General features: G+C 34.0%; 1 protein-coding gene across 48 annotated transcripts in view; it reads left to right on the top strand.

Annotated features, from left to right (window-relative positions):
• The window catches only part of RIMS1 (regulating synaptic membrane exocytosis 1), a 522,383-nt gene that overhangs the window by 318,954 nt on the left and 185,963 nt on the right, over positions 1–17,466 (top strand). For 7 of the 48 annotated variants that reach the window (XM_030809362.1, XM_030809359.1, XM_030809357.1 and 4 more), the window contains exon 1: positions 6,552–7,043. The exons of 17 other annotated variants lie outside the window; for them this stretch is intronic. In XM_030809362.1, the coding sequence (XP_030665222.1) occupies positions 6,944–7,043 (100 nt within the window). In that variant the 5' untranslated portion in view covers positions 6,552–6,943. Of the gene's footprint in view, positions 1–6,534; positions 7,044–8,808; positions 10,474–17,466 lie in introns of those variants that run through there. 24 more of the 48 variants (XM_030809379.1, XM_030809377.1, XM_030809376.1 and 21 more) reach the window with 15 other exon arrangements.

Below are 17,466 nucleotides of genomic sequence, written 5' to 3'. Positions count from 1 at the left end.
TTTAGAGCTTAAGGGATTATGCATTTCATTTCTATCCTTTAATGCAAACCTTCACTTTTCAATGAAGTACTTAATTTTAGAACTTTTTAGTAAAATCTAAAATTAAATCATATGTCTATGAAAGAAGACTTTTAGCATGCTTTCACTTTTCTCAAAAATTTACTGTCTTTATTCTGTCTTCTATGATATGATTTGGAATTTAAGTTCAACTTGTGTTTCAGTATTCACATAAATAGATATCAGTGTTATTATTGTAGTTAATACTTAATTGCCAACATGTTTAAATGATTTCATTGTTCTTGGTTACTTCTCATTTTCCCTTTCTGCTTTATTTTTCTTCTTGTCAGGGCATGTCCTTTGTTAATTTTTTCAGTGAGTGTCTGGGGGTAGTAAGAAACCGTTAGTTTGTTATCATTTCTTAAATGATATTCTAGTTGGGTATATAGCATAGACTTTTTTCTTCCATAGTTTCCAGTACCTTGATCCCAAGTCACGGGGTATATAGCGCATTGCAAGTGGCAACCCTGGGAGGGATTGACTGGGGTTACTTTTAGCCTAATTAATGGGAGGAGCTTTAGGCATGGACTGACTTCTCTACTGGCAGGACAGGACATTGCAGCTCCAGTAGCCTCTACCCACCTGCACTACCTTTCAGTGGGCTGGGTGGCTTCAGTCACTTTCACCACTTTGCTTTTTAAAGATTCCAGCTCTACAGTTATCTTATTTATGTTTTGTAGTATGACTTTATTTTTTGAAATAAATATTGTTTTAGAGGTAGAAGACTATATGTGTATTTGTATCTTGACACAAAGTTCATAAATATTTTTAAGAAAAATTTTTGAAAATTATTTGAGAGAGGAATAAACAAGCAAGAAGTAGTCTGGTCCTATAGGCAAGGTATAACCCAGAGAAAGTACCAGCCTTTATGTGATTTGGTTAGAAATTCAGCTGAGAGAGAATTTAGGGAGCCTTCTATTCTGGAAAACCACTGGTTTTGATTTGTTTTCTTTAATTCCTAATAGATTTTCAAAATACTTCTCACATAGAGAGGACAACAGGTGGATACATATAAATAGAAAAGTAGAATGATGTGTAGAAATAATAGAGACATACGCTTCTGTGTAGCATTTAATTACTTAGCTTGTACATCATGTAAATAATCTTGACTCTACTTGACTATATGCTTTCTTTAATAACTTGGTATTTTAAGTCTCATCATATTTTGCCTAACATTTCTATTTAGCTTCTTTAATTTGTTGATTTCTTTTTTTTTTTTTTTTGTGGAGAAACAGCTGATGTCCATGACTATACCTAGGAAGCAACTAGGTGTATGGGCAATAGGATGATAAAGAAGGCACTATTACTTCAGATAGCATTACTTGAATTGTAGTTCTTTTAGGACAATAAATATATCCATTTAATGGCGTTTGAACTGACAAATCAGATTTTAAACTGTCAACATCTCAAAGGGAAAAAGCTAATTAGGACACCACTTGAAATTACTTCCAGTTTACAGTAACATGGCTCCCGAGGCTGAGGAAATTAAAAGTAGGCAAAACAAACAAACAAACAAATTCTCCCCAAACCCCCCAAATTCCACTGAGAAAACCTGTAAATGATGCATAAAGATAACATTTTTTAAGGCATAGCTGAGTTTGTGTGAAAGAGGAATCTCCAACCTCCAAGTGCCAGAAATGAAATGAGAAAATTAGATCTATAAGTATGTGAGGTGATACTTCAGCAATATGCCTGGATAAATCAAGACTTACAATGTTTGGGGGCTTGCATTTTTAAACCACGCAGGGCCATGAGAATGTTTCCCTCCTAAGAAGCAGGAAATGGCGATTTTTTAACCTCTTTTTTAACCTTGCATCTTTATACAAGACCAGGACACTTAGAGTGCTTTCTCCATAATGAAAGAAGGATGAATATAAAACTTGACACAGCTTAGGTAAATGAGTAATTTTATTTCTCTCTGAACTGTGGGTGAAAACAAAAACAAATGATAAGTCTGTTGTAATAAATTGAAATCTCATTCTGCTCATCTGTTCATTAAGTGGATTTTATACACTCAATTTATATTGCCTACATTGTAATGTAGTCCCACATCAAGAAAATAACATTAGATTTGGTCCTTGGTCAGTGATACCTCGTTCTATAATACCTTTCCCATCCAGTTTTAAGCTCAAAACTTTTTCCATTCCCGTAAGATCAATTATTAAAGTTACAAAGAACAGGCACATGCTAAGAAATGGTGCTCAGAGAGCTAAAATGTTGGCTTTATAAATTGGAATCCTTTTTCTTCTGACATGTTTTTTGTCTTTTACAGAGAAATACAGTAATGACTAAAACATTTGTGCCAAGCTTGAGGCTGAAATTGTCAACTTCTGATTATCCTTTAAATATCTAATCACCATGAAAAACACTCAAAAGGTCTCCTGTAGGTAATGTGTAGGATCAGTTAGAAGGTGAAAATTGGAGGAGAGACATTCCATGGTAGTAGGTGAATCAGGTTTATTAATTAGGCACACAACAAACTTACCTTTTATATCTTTCTTGATCTTCCTTTCCTACCCAAACGTCGTCTCTCCAAATAACTTAAAAATATTATCTCTGAAAAATTCCCTACTCAACCATGGGTCACATCCTGGCACTGTCTGAAATTTTGACATGTTTGCTATTCTGATCCCCTTTATTCCATATCCAGTAATTGCCTCAGTTTCTCCATATGGTTGGGTCAGGGTCTGGAAGCTTTAGGGCTCCTTAGCTTAGAAGACATCACAAATCAAAGCAAATGATACAGACCAGTTCTCATTGAAGATCTCTTTCAAACATGCTTGTCCTTTAACACACTGTAAAATAAAGAATAGAATTCATTGGATACTCATATTCACTTATATTATAAATGACATCATTACTACACTTTGAAAACAATAATTTACATACCTGTAACTTCATTTGAATTTGAATTTCAGAGCAATTTGGGATCCAGAGCCCCCTTAATAGCGTCAAATACTTTGAGTCTTTTTTAACCTTTTAAATTTTTCCAGTTAGGCATTTTATAACCGGAGTTGCTTCTAGTGTCCAAATCACCCTTGTGGGAAGCCTGTAAATAGTGATATAAGAGGCATTGAAGCTTTATAACTCAGGAAATTGTAATTATGAAAGAGGTTGTCAATCCTGGAAGAAATTGAACTAAATATTAATATATTTAATATTTAGGATATATATAAATATCCTAATATTTTGAGAATTCTTATGTCTTCGAAACTAATTTTGCCTTCTATCTTGTTATTGCTGCTTCACAAATTGTATCTTGAATATTGATTTATTCTGTGTTTAGCTATATGCAGTCAGAATTTACTGGGCTATGTCAGTTGGACTTTGTCTTGAAATATTTTAAGTTTCAGCAAAAGAAATAAACACAGGCCAGGCGCAGTGGCTCATGCCTGTAATCCCAGCACTTTGGAAGGCCAAAGCGGGTGGATCACGAGGTCAGGAGATCGAGACTATCCTGGCTAACACGATGAAACCCCATCTCTACTAAAAATATAAAAAATTAGCTGGATGTGGTGGCAGGCGCCTGTAGTCCCAGCTACTCGGGAGGCTGAGGCAGGAGAATGGCATGAACCCAGGAGGCGGAGCTTGCGGTGAGCTGAGATCGCGCCACTGCACTCCAGTCTGGGCGACAGAGTGAGACTGTCTCAAAAAAAAAAAAAAAAAAAAAAAAAAAAAAAGAGAAAGAAACATAAAACAAAAAACATTTCCCTCCATTTGATTATGTAGAGTTGAATAAATGGAACTTTGGTACAGAAGCTGTCCATCTGGGTTAGGAAAAGGAGAGCTGAGCTGATAATTTGTGGTAGCCGAATCACAGATATCCCAGTGACAGAACAAGACATGAGTCCCTTTTATTACAGAAACTACCCAAAGGAGCAACATGGTCCTGAACATCAACTCTTAATCTATAAAATGAGATCCAATACTTCTCTCTCTTTCTTGTTCCTTAGGATAGCTTAACAAAAATCAGAATACACAGTATTAATAATGCAAGCATTTTTCCAACTATTTCTGCAAAATAACAAGCTTAGTAAATGTTTCCGAAAATATTGTTTATGCTCAAGTAAGTTTAGCCAGTGCTAACTTTAGCTAAAAGTGTCCTCAATGCAGGACTTCTGACCACCTTTTCTGGTAACGTGCCTTGTTATTTTTCTAGAAAATAATAGAATATGCAGTGTGTCCTGAATACATGTGATTGGGTCCCTTTTGTTTTAAACCATCTGCTAACATCTCTGTAAACTGGTGTTGTGAGATTAAGGCATGGCAGAGCTATACTATATTCTCATGGAGGATCTTAGCCAATAGCATAATGTATGTTTTACTTAGTGCAGATTTATTTGCCTCAATCATAAACTGCCAAGAACACAGCCTTGAACCTGATATTGTGAGAGTCCCCAAATTTAAGGAAGTGGTAATCTAAAGCGATATTAGCTTTGATTGTTATTGCTTTTGTTGAATTCAAATTCTGGTGTTGCCACTGACTTGATATGTCATTTATCATACCTAAGCCTTGGTTTCCTCATCTGTAACATGGGAATAGTAATAGCATTTAAACCTTTAAGGCACAGACCTGTTCTATGTATTTTTTCTTTTACTCCAGTGCTTAGTATAGTTGATACTCAGAATTTTTGTTTGATTGAAAGAAGTTCTGAATGCATGCATGCAGGGATCAGTGAAAATTGGAAGAAATAACAGAATGAAATATTACGTAAGGCTGACTGTCCCTTGAAGACCTAAAGGGAAGTGCTAAACAATGAAAAGATTAATGTGCATTGGGTTTAGTCAATGAAAACCTCTCAGAGGAGGTATCGTGAACCTGAACATGTTTTTATGCCATAACCTTTCATACATATTATATTCTACTACTGGTTGTAAAGATTAAGAATCTTGGTATTACTAAAAGGATCTGGAGTTTCCACATGTACAGATTAAAAGACAATGGATTTGCCCTCTTCTGTCCAGAGTTTGTCCTGCCATTGATTCTTAAGTGCCAATACATTAATACAATATAGCAGGGCTCACACAGCAGATTTAGCCAGTCAACTCAGTAGTAATGTGTTAGTTCTACCTGGGCAGTCTTCATTCTGTAGTCCCATAAAGAATGAGATGCTAGATTTACATCCTATCAACAGTAAATTATGTAGACATTCTCATTATTTAAAATGATTAGCATATTTGTTTACATTGAAGTATACATTTTTTACAAGATGTAATTGTGAGCAACAGAGGATATTACATAAGTGAGTCAGCTATAGATTAGTAGAGATGTTTTTCAGCTTTTGAAAGTACTTTGGAAGAGTTTGGAAATAATATATACATTTTTCGTATAGTACTTCAGTACTGTCCTTAATACGCTGGTGGTATACGGAACTTAGAAAATCTATACATTATTGATTATTACTTCAAAGGATACTTGTAGGAGATTTGTGATTTGAAAATCAGATTTATTTTACATATGGAATTAATAGGACTATGGAGGAATAAAAAGGAATTTCTAAGATATTATATGTGATTAATATTTCAACATTAAAAATATTGGCATTTGATTGTAATAGGTTTTTATCTGTACTTTCTGGCTGTCATATTAGTACCAAAGTTTAATTTGAAAATGAAAGTTTGGTGAAGTAGAAGCCTTAGGTTAGTGACTTAGGAATTTCATTTCCAGGATAAACCAGTCTTGGTAATACTCCATGTCTGTTTCTCTACATGGTTGATTCTCTTGTTAATGCTATCCATCTTTGTTACCTCTCAGATTTCATTTTGAAGCATATGAATATTATTTAGGAAGTATGAAATATATGCAAATGCAAGGTGATTGTGTTATTTTTGCTATTTACAACATTTTCTGTATTGAAATCCAAAAAAATAATAATTACCTGCAGGAAAATATGCTTAAATTAAAATTACATGGGAAATTTTTAGTTTGTTTGTTTTAGTGAAAAGACTACAGTTAAAGTAGATAAAAATACATAATTTTTTTCATAAATTAGGAACATGCATCTCATTTATCAGAAGGTATAGCTCTTCATATTTCAGAAATGTGTATTAGTTTTGTAGCATGTCACATAAAATAGGAATCTATATATAATATATTCACATATATATGTATTTGCATCTGATAGAAAAATAATAGGAAGCAGGAAGCTACCTTAAAAAGTTTATGTAATAAGAGGTAATTATTATTTAAAGAATATATAACAGTTAAAAATACAGCCTAAGTTCGAATATTTCAAGAAGAAACAAAAAGAAGTGTTTTTCTTCATAAATCAAAGATATAATAATAATAAGTGCTCCCATTTAATTAATTTGAATGGTACTGAACAAAAGCAGAAGAGTTTGGTTAAGAAATCATTCTATGGGCCAATGGCCATTTCATTGTCATAAAAATCCTTTATTTAGCCTTCTCCACAAATAAGCTCACAGCACGACAAAGGACACTAGTTAGAGTAATTTGGACGATAAGTAAACAGAAGGAATGGCTAGGAGCATAGTGTCATCTGGCAGAGAGCTTATTTCCTGAATCCTGTGGATCTGGTTAAAACCCAACAGAGATGCCAATATGCTTCTCCTCAGTAAATGCTACCAGTCCCCACACCACCAGGCCCACCGAAGCTTGTCTACAGTATTTTATCCAAGCAGTCCTTTGGGTAACTGCACAGTGCCTGCAGTGACCTGAGTCAGTCATGCAAGGAGACTTCCTTGTTCTCACACCAATGTTTTATTTCAGTTTCCATTTTCTGCTGGTCCTGTTGTTCAATGATATAAGCAGAGTGATGAAGGAGGCGCTTCACACTCTTCTTAGATAAGATCTTGAGCAGCAGAGAGTGGTTTAAACAGCAAGGCTTAAATCTCTCAAGCTGGATTTATTTGCAAGTTTGCTGTCATGTGTGCACCTGGGATTCATGTCTCTTCAGAAGGGTGGGAAGAAGTGAGGTCTGTTGATTCCGAAGAGGGAACAATTGAAGCTCGACGAGCAGTTGCTGGTAAGCAATAGATAATGGTAATCCCACTTCATTTTTGTCCCAGTTGTACCCAAATCTATATTTAACACTCCCACTGTATCTATTTTCCAGTCAAAATATTTCTATTCTCTGTGTGTCAGGTGCACAGTGTTCTTAATTGAATAAAATTTCCAGTTACAAACTTTATCTTTAATCTGTTTCTCTGAAATGAGATTGTAGGGTTTGTAATATAGCCCTAAAGATTTTAAGATGATTAATTATGTTTATGATTGATTCCTGTGTAATAGCCAAATCAAGGAAGATTTGAAGATTAGAAAATCAATGTTCTGTGAAAATAATAAAAAAAATAGCAGGCTACTTAATTGTGCATGGGTTTTCTTTTTCTGTCAATGTGTTCCATGCTTTACTATCTCATACAAAGAATGAGAAATACATGACAAATTGCAGTATCATTAGTGGGATGTCAATTCAAAAATAGGAAGTTTGTGTCACTTTTTAAAAATAATGGTTCCTGGGTTCTTGTGAAAGTACCAAAACCTTTTCACAAATGCAGGGCTTGACCTAAACTATAATAGCACAAGGTCAAATGGAATATATGAAGCAAGCTCAAAATTGCATTTGATGTTAGGTTTTATGTGTTCTCTCCCAAGGGAAATCAGTTTTCTGGTCTTTGATATAGCTCTGGAATTACAACTAAGTATGAGGCTGTGAAATATATAACCCAGAATAAGGATATGTATGGCTCAAGATGGAAGAGTTGTAGAAGTATTTTAAATGAGTAAATATTGTTAACATAAATTTTGGAATTTAAAAAATGAAAATAGAAGGATTTTTTCTACTTTTACCTAGACAGTGGCTCCAGTGAATAACACTTGTTACTATGCATGAAAGCTCATAGTATGTGGTACCCAGAAATGAGTAAGGATATTTTAGAATAAGGTCAACATTAATCTCTTCTAATATTGATTCTCTGCTTTGATTCTGTAATTTTGAAATCTATGAATACCATTTTGATTAATAAACCTTGTTTGGTTTATTAAATTGCATTTCTAACAGAAAATACTTAATAAACCAAACAGAGTTTGGTAACAAATTGCATTTCTAACAGAAAATACTTAATAAATCCAATAGGGTTTGGTAAAAAATTGCTTTTCTAACAGAAAATACTTGATAAACCCTGTTTGGATTTATTAAGTATTTTCCGTTAGAAATGCGATTTGTTACTATTTGATAAATTTTCTTATATCAAGGCACTTTGGGGAACTCAAGGTAATTATACTAAATTAACATAAATTCATGAGATGGAATGAGGGACAAATATTAGATTAATGACATTCAAAATGACTTTATAATTTGAAGTAAGCCTCTACTGGATAATAAACAAGAGAAAAGAAATAGGAATAAAGAAATAAATATTTTTTTAAATCTCAAAACTCAAGCACAACAATAGACACATGCAGTGTATTAAAATGTTTTATTTCAGTTGACTTGAGCCTACATAGGCTTATATGATTCATGCATTCTTTTTTTTTTGGGAGATGGAATCTTGCTCTGTCACCCAGGCTGGAGTGCAATGGCGCAATCTTGGCTCGCTGCAACCTCTGCCTCCCAGGTTCAAATGATTCTCCTGCCTCAGCCTCCCGAGTAGCTGGGATTACAGGCACCCACCACCACACCCACCTAATTTTTTGTATTTTTAGTAGAGATGGGGTTTCACCATGTTGGCCAGGCTGGTTTCAAACTCCTGACCTCTGGTGATCCACCTGCCTCGGCCTCCCAAAGTGTTGGTATTATAGGCGTGAGCCACTGCGCCCAGCCTGATTCATGCACTCTTAAATTCTAGTCAAAGAACATTATATGGTAGTGATTTCAACCAGACAAAATGAGTATATTGGTTGTTGAAAGTTTTGACTCCCTTTCTATTGGTTCTCTTCTGTATGCTTGCTGGACCGGCAGGTCTGTCTCTAGACCATGCCATCTGTATGTCTTCTTAATGACCATATCATAATGGAAGCAACTTAAGTTCAGCAAGTATAAGACTTCAGTCCCAGTAGCTGCTCCGGAAAATCCTCACCACCTCGAAACATGGGAAATAGAAATAGAGCATTATAGGCCCCCGCTGCACCGCCAACAAGTCATGAGTACTTTCACAAAAACTAACATAACTTTGAAGTAATTCAACAAAATAATTGCAGTAACTCCTAACTACCATGGTGTAGTGAAAAGCTCATACATGGCTTTCAAAACAGACAAAGCCAAGTTCAAATCCCAACTCTGCTATTTATAAATCATGTGACTTTGGGCAAGTTAATTAGCTCTTCTAAACCCCATCTCTAATATGGGATAAGTGTTATTGATTTTTCCATAAGCCTATGAGAAATAAATTAAATAAAATTAATAGTATAATATTTGGCACTTAATAAGCATTCAATTAATGTTTATTTATAATAAGCATTCAATTAATGCTTATTTCCCTTTTGCTTTTCCCAACAATAACTTGGTCAGGTTTTGACTACAGCCAGCTTTAAGCATAGGCGGAAGTTTGGGAAAAGAAAAAAAGGCAAACAGATTCTGAATGAGACCATAAATATGTTCTTTTAAGAGAGAAAAATTGTTCAAATTAGCCATTTCATTTAAGGCTGATATTTTGCAGTTGTTTTGGTAATGAGATGATCCATGGCTCAGTTTTAATTTTTTTTCTCATGAGATAATTATTTTTGACAAGTACATGTAATTTAAGTAAACACAGCGCCATTTGTTTTAAATAAATGAAAGATGTTCCTAATTTTCTCTCTATCATCATTTGGCCATTTCGTTTTCTAAAACAAACTAGAAGCAGTCCACCTTGGTTTTTCAGCAAATAATCCCTAGATGATTAGAGAAGTGTATCATTATTCATCACTGTTTCTGGAATCTGAATGTTGGACTACAATAAAAATGTAATTGAGATAGTAACATAATTTCAAATCAACTAATTTTGTTGTTACTGTTGCTGTTGTTCTGTAACACAAAATATGGGTGGATGAAGTAAAATGTAGGTGAGCCAATGAGAGGATAATTATTGTGTCTCAGTGAGAAAAAAAAATCTATTGTATTATGAATTATGCATCTACAGTCCTCAAAAATATGCATCTTTAAAAATATCAGAAATATGAGCCACCTTCTCTTGTCCCCAACTCCCTGGCAAAACCTGTTTGAGGTTGTCCTTTTGCCCTCTGGAGATGAGCCACCATTAGCACTAGGCTGGCCATACCAGAAGAGCCTGAAGAAGCACTTTTGCCTGTGTTCCCAACAATCAATTGTGTACACTCTTGGTTTATGCTTTCTGGTGCCAGTTGTCATTGAGCTGAGTAAGATTCCTCAGTTAGGGAAACTGCAGAGGAAATGATCTGTTACACAGGGCTTGGCAGGACGATTGCCAGTGATTGATAATGGGACCAAATCATTTCAGGTGAGTTTTCTGTGGTCTGACAGTCAGGCATCTGCTCAACCTTGTCATCTTAACCCATGGGTATTGCAGTGAGTGTCAGTGGGTACAAGATGAGCTCCTGAACATTTCCCTGAGTCTTTTCTTCTGTGTTAGCTTTAAGGACCACAACGTTTCATCTCTCTGGCTTCAGAAAGGTAGCAGCTTCTGTGCATTGTTTTAGGAAATGGTTAATTGAGGAGCTAAAAGACCTTTAGTGTATGCTACACTGGGAGCTACTTTAGTACAGCACGGAGCACTATAGATTAATGCTGTAATCAATGAGAATCTGTTCACTGCAGAGATCTGTTTTGATGACAGCAGCACTTATGGCCTTGTTTAGTGTCACTGTTGTATAATGTTGGACACTGCAGGCTTTTTTGGCTTTGATTTGGAATGCAAGGACCACAGGGAATTTTATTTAAAATGTTGTGTTTTGGTGGATTTTTTAATTGTGTTGTGCATTTGCTGCCATTGCTAGCTGAAATTTAATGATTTGATACCAGTGGCATTTAATTAACCACTCCGATGCTGCTGTTATGTTTGCTGGGTTTCTGCAGTTTCTACTACTTCATACGTTGCACTCAGGAACAGGTAAACTAAATTATATTAATCTATGGATAAATGTAAAGTTAATGTAATTTATTGTTTAATTATCCAAAAGAGTAAGATACTAAAATGTTTCATTTAGATTCTATCAGTAGAGAATAAGGATGTTTTGCTTTATATAAATATTTTAGGATGCAATAATGATTACTTGTATTACATAAAGTTATTTTTATGTTTTAAATGTTTATCCGAAGTACACATTAAATTATACATTTTAGTATTACATTTAAGTCTTAACTTGAGATATTTAGATAATATACAATTAATTCAGAAAGATACATTTTTCTTCTCTGATGGATCAAAGAGTTTGCTTTCCCTATTTAGTGACTTTCACTAAAATTAGAAAATGTCAGAACTTAATCTTCTTGAAAATACAAAGATTTAAGTATATATAGATTGTTCTTTTCAAGTGTTTAGAAAAAAGGCTGACCAGGTTTGGTTTCTCCTAATTGACAGTCCTGATTATGGAACACATTCGTGGAAATGCCTGTGTTTTCGGTGATGTTAAGCCGTGGACTAAAGGGAAAACTGTTCCGATGAGGGGAACAGAGAGCCCAAGACACAAAGAGGGAAAGAGGAGTGTAATCTTTTGCATCAGAGATTTAGGTGTATGACCTTGGGTTAAAAGAGTAACTAGTGACTAGCCCCTTCTGGCCCTTGTTTCCCTTCTGCCAGTTTGGAAAAAGACTCTCCTGTTATTCTCTGTAGGAATGGCAAAACATTTTTTCAGATGCTCAAGATCATCTATTGATGATTTCCATGTAGAAAAAAGACACAATTATTAAATGCTTAAAGGTATGCAGTTTTCCTAATGCAAGAGGTAAATACAGCTGTTTTTTTGCTTTTTTTTTTTTTATTGGCTTCATTGTAACTATTTTGTCAAATAGGCATTAAGTTTGAGGTGTCCTGAGGGCACCTGCTATTAAGACTGCACTCCTTGGGAGAGGAAAGAGGCATAACAGTTGTGCTGCAGCCTGATGAGGACCTGGATGCAGAGAGGCACTGGGGCTCCCTGAAAGTCGGCCAGGGACAAGGGCTCTCCTCACTGCTCCCTTGCTCTCTCTCAGGTTCAGTGTGTATTGCTGAGGGCAGCTGAAGAGAGCTCCTGCCTTCTTTTCTCAGCAAATGTTTTTCAAGAGGTCTGCTTTTTGCTGAAGGCAAGCTCAAAATCCAAAGGGTCAGAGGCAACTGGAAAAGTAGCCACCTTCCACTGGCAAAAATATGAATCAGATTGCTGCCTACCAAATACTGGTTAATGTTTGTGAGTCTAGCCTAATTAAATATATTCTTTAGTGAGGATGGAAGGATTTTATTGTAAATTGAACAATGTGCTTACAGAGCGGCTAATAATTGCCAGTTTATAATGATCATGAATCTTCTGTTCATGTTTATACTTGCTGTTTTTTCTTAATAATAGACACCCACCATTATGAGAGGAAGGCTGAGGCAATGATGGTTCATGCTCCCACATATATATACATGAGAGTCAAAAGAAAAAGAGAAACAATGTGATTGATTTCTTTGTCTAGTTCTGAGGAACCAGTCTGAATTATAAGTCTCTACATATATATTTATGAGGGCAACAACTTTATTAGTAAAGTGATTATGAATTCCATAGAAGTTTGTCTGCTCAAGTCTCTTCCAACTTTCTGATTTTATGGGGTGCTGCTGTTTATTAGTGCATAGTTAGGAAGATCTTCAAGGAAAATAGATATTTTCATTTTGAAGTATTACCTGTGAATGTTCTTGGCAAGGGTTCTGTTAGAGAAATGAAAAAGTCATTTGGAAAACAAAAACAAAAATTAATCTCAATGAACAGCAAATATATATTCTCCCCTATTCTTCCCCGGGTCATCTGTAAACACTTTTAATAAGTAAAACAAATGCTTGCCATTCTCAATTTTCTAAGGCTAGGGAGATTGTGAAGAAGCATGTCAATTTATCAAAGAAGATAAATTAATGAAAAAATTTGTAATTATTAGATACTATGATAATAGTCAAGAAAACTTTTAAATACCTATCATCATGCCTGTAAGTTGTAGGCTAATGAAATGGTTTTAGATTTTATATAACCTGCTTCAAGTAGGCCAACCTTTTGTCTTTAAGAAGGGAATAATCGTAATTATATTATGAGTGGGTCAGTTACTTGCAGAAATGTAACCAAAAATCTTGATTGCATAGTTAATTTAAGTTTTAGAGAAGGTTTTATGTGACTTCTATGAGTCTTGAATATCTGGGAAATACATTCTTATGATGAACTGTAAACATTAAATTTCAAAACTGACTTCAGAAAGGGGGGCATATTGATATAATGGCTGGTGAGTTTTAACAAACGTATTTCAATACTATAATATCTGTCTTATACTTTAGGCTTATAAATAGCTTTGAGGGTTTTTTGTTTGTTTGTTTTTGTTACAAGAGGCTGTTAGCCCTGCAATGTTTGTTGTTTTTCTCTCTAGAGAATGCTTAGCCCTTGAAACTTGTACTTCTGGGTAGGTTCAAATTTCAACAACTTTTTTATCCACTTAAATTTTTTCTTACTTTTATTTCAGGATTATGTTCTGTAATCACTTATTTAGATTATATAAAGTTTGTTATTATATTTTCTATATTTTCCTATTTAGCATATATCTGAAATTGTCTAAGGTATTCATCAGAGAAGAGATGTTAGTACATTTGTGTGTAATGTTTCTCTTGCCTATTCTATATTAAAGGCTTTTGAAAAATATAATTCATTAGAGTGTTGATAGGTCATGAAAGTGCTTTTTGAGGTGAATTCCCTTGCTCTCTATATGTACTCACAAAGCTCATTGTCTCGGAGTATGGTTTTTTGATTTCCTAAGTGCCTGGCTTAAATAGTGATCTTAACGAAAGCATACTGCTGAGGCTGAGGACCTGCAAGAGAGGATAATTCTGGGAGCTAAAGGTAAAGCAACAAGTCCATATCATAATACCCTACTCAGAGTCACTCATTCCTTTAGTCCCTTTAACCATTTATTCTTAATTTGGAGAGAGATCAGAGGCCTTTGAGAAATAAAGGAAGCAATGGACTCTTGAGGGAAAAAATGCTTTTGCACACAAAATTTTAGTTACAATTTAAAAGAGTGCGTGGATCCCCTAAATGTAATTATGGACCATGTAAAAGGACTTGCGTGACTCAGGTTTGTAATCCTTTCCTTAAAAGTCACAACAAAAAAGTACTTGAAATTCAGTGGTAGAAAAAGTCCTGCCTACACAAAGGTACACCACTTCTCATCTATGGTTAGTGAATAAACTCAAGACCAGCTTCAAATTGCTCTTGCTAAAAAAAAAAAAAACTTAGTTACTATTTGGTGTTTTCATGGGCTCTGCCATTTTATATCATAAACAAATACACCCAAAGCTTAAATCTCCAAAAGATAAATATGTGATGATTAGACAGATCATTGGCATAAGCAAAGACATTAGGAATGACTGCAAATTCATTGAGCTTGTTTCTGTTTAGAATGGCTTGACAGAGACTAGGTTTCTCTTGACAATAGGCTTCTTTGACAAATATGTTGTGATTTCCTGATTTCAGAGGCTAGTTTTGTTTTAGGCAGACATTTAGTTATAGAGATCTCTGTGTAAGGTTTGTTATTATGAGATTTTACTGTAATCAGAGCTATTCAATTAAGGCATAAAAGTGATGGAAAAATTAAGCACAGAATAAGGGGCTCTAAAACATCTCTTTAATCTGAAAGACCCTTTAAGTATTGGTAAGAAACGTGTGGTTTGTAACAAGAATAGTCTTACTGAAGTTTTTGCTTGAAGCTGTCCCCTTTGAGTTTGCTATATAGAGTCTTTAAACGTAATATCTTTATTCTCCACAGATTTCCTGGATGGTTTAACAAAGCTAAATTGCAGTGGATAGAGTTTGCATACTTGTGAACTAAGTACACATCCATATGTGTGATCTAAAATGTGATACAGTGATAATTATGTCAGAGATTATGGTAGGCCCAAAGATCTGGGGTGTGTGTGTGTGTGTGTGTGTGTGTGTGATTTTTTTTCTCACTAAAACTATTAGTACATCACTTTGAGAAACAAATAGAACCATGGAACTTCTTGGTAATAATGGAAATTATAAAGGCAAATAAGATGTTGTTTTTCAGTGTTTTAAGTCCCTTTCAACTGTAAATAATGCAAAATGGCTAGCCTAGGGTAGTAATGAGTTTCTCATTTGAAAACTAAGCCATTAGAATACAGTTGCAACAATTATCACAAATTCTTTACAAATATATTTCAAACGTGAATAATAAACATTTTATTTATAAGGTAAATGCTACTTATGGTCTTGCCAGTTAAAAAGAAACTGAGGTTGAGTTTAGGAGGTGCTATTGATTGGCTCTTTTATTTTGAAATGGAGATCAGCCTTTAATTTTATTTATAGTATACCTGTATATAACATAATGTCTTGTTTTATAAAAGATAAAATTCAGCTATGATATTTTTTCTTAATACTGAGATTATTATAATTACTATAATTTGATATTTCTCATGGATTCTATATTTCTCCAGCTCAATCTTGCTGTGATCAATAAGATATTTTAGCTATCATTTGGGTTGGTTTGTATAGAAATTAGGTGAAACAGAATGATTTTATATTGTTAAGATTGGTGACATTATTAGATCAATTTTCAATGTGCACATTTTTATTGAGAGAACCGAGTTAAACATATTTACTGTCTTTGTGAGTGACATCACCTTATGTCTCAATTGGGAACGTTTTGTTATGGATTTATAAAAAATTACAAAATATGAAAAATTGGCTTTTTAACATTGCTAAAATAATATTCAATTTAATTTTTTATAAATGTAATCTTTCAAATGGTAATTTTAATTTTCAGATTTAGTGTTATCGAATAGTTTATCAGTGCTAATGGTTTGCGAATTTATTTTTTTGACCTGATATCTCTTAATTTCACAATTTCAGTTACATAATTCTCTAAAAAGATAGTTTTGTTCACTTGGTTTGCTCTTACTTAAAAGACATTGATTTAAGAATCTTTAAAAGACAATTCAGCTACTCTGTGTGGGGAGTATTATGCAAAGAGCACTTGATCTTTTCCATTTTTTTGTACTGCATTAAAAAAATATCAGGAAATAGAACATGCAAAGGGATAAGATAAGAGTTATTATTTACAGTGCATTTAATCTTTAAATTAAGTTCATGATTAATCTGAAACAATAATAAACAGTTGCTGTATGTTTCTGCTTTTTGTTGCATTGATGAATAATGACTTAATTGTAAAAACTTAGCTTCAGATCTCTTCTTATTTACAGCTGAGTTTTTCAATGTGCCAGATATTTGCCAACCGGCTTATTGTTATGATTATTGCTATTTGTTTACATTGTTTTAATTAAAATTTATATCATCAGAATTATAATTTACCAACCTTTGTTTTTAATTAGGAGGGTTATAAAGGGATTTCATCCTTGTTTTTATAAAAATTTACACGCTATAATATTTTTAGTTGTTGCCTAATGGATATTGTTTTAACATCAATGTTTTGCCCTTTAATCCAGTTGTTTTCATATATAACTGTTCATGCAGTCTTTAACACAGTTATGTTCATAGAGCTACACACAGTATCACAGTGTTGAGGGCACATAGACTCTTAGCTGATTTGTTTGTTTTTGTGTATTTGTTTGTTTAGGTTTCCCTGCCCCCTTTCTTGTTAATAATTATTGCTGTCAATGTGCTTGTTTCAACAAACCATTTTCCCATTTACAGTGTGCATCTTTAATGGTTTTGTGGGGTTGAATACCAAAGAAACTCTTGTATTATTGTGGCTATAAAGTTATGAGCGAGGGTCTAGTATGTTTTTCTAGGAATAAAGTCTAGGAGCTCAGATTTTGTTCTATTGCCTTTTGCCAGATGAGAAGACCTTTTCACTTACTTCCCATCCTTTGGCAAGGCTCTCAAATAAATTAAGATAACTTGCTATTTACTATAGAGTAATACCTGCACATCAGTTCCATTTTCTTGTTTTCTGTTGAATCAAAGTTATTTTGAGTTTGAAGGAGGGAAAACTGCATTGTAATGAAAATAGAGTTACAATAAATATACTAAATTATATTGTGTACATATCATTTAATCTGATTTTAATTGCTATGTTAATATCATTTTAAAGCCTATTTTAATGTCAAAAGTGATTTACAATAGCTGCAAAAATGTAAAACTGTAGCCAAGTGAAATAAATTAAAAATACATAGAAAAGATCAGTAAGGGAAAATAAGGGTAGAAAATTAGGCTGCATATTTAATCACAAATATACCAGCACAAAAAAATGTCATTCATTACAAATGCACAACATCTTTAACACAAAATAAGCCAGTTGCAGGCCA

The sequence above is a fragment of the Nomascus leucogenys genome, chromosome 3 (genome assembly GCF_006542625.1).
Source record: "Nomascus leucogenys isolate Asia chromosome 3, Asia_NLE_v1, whole genome shotgun sequence".
Lineage (NCBI taxonomy): Eukaryota > Metazoa > Chordata > Mammalia > Primates > Hylobatidae > Nomascus > Nomascus leucogenys.
This window is presented reverse-complemented; position numbering and strand designations above follow the sequence as displayed.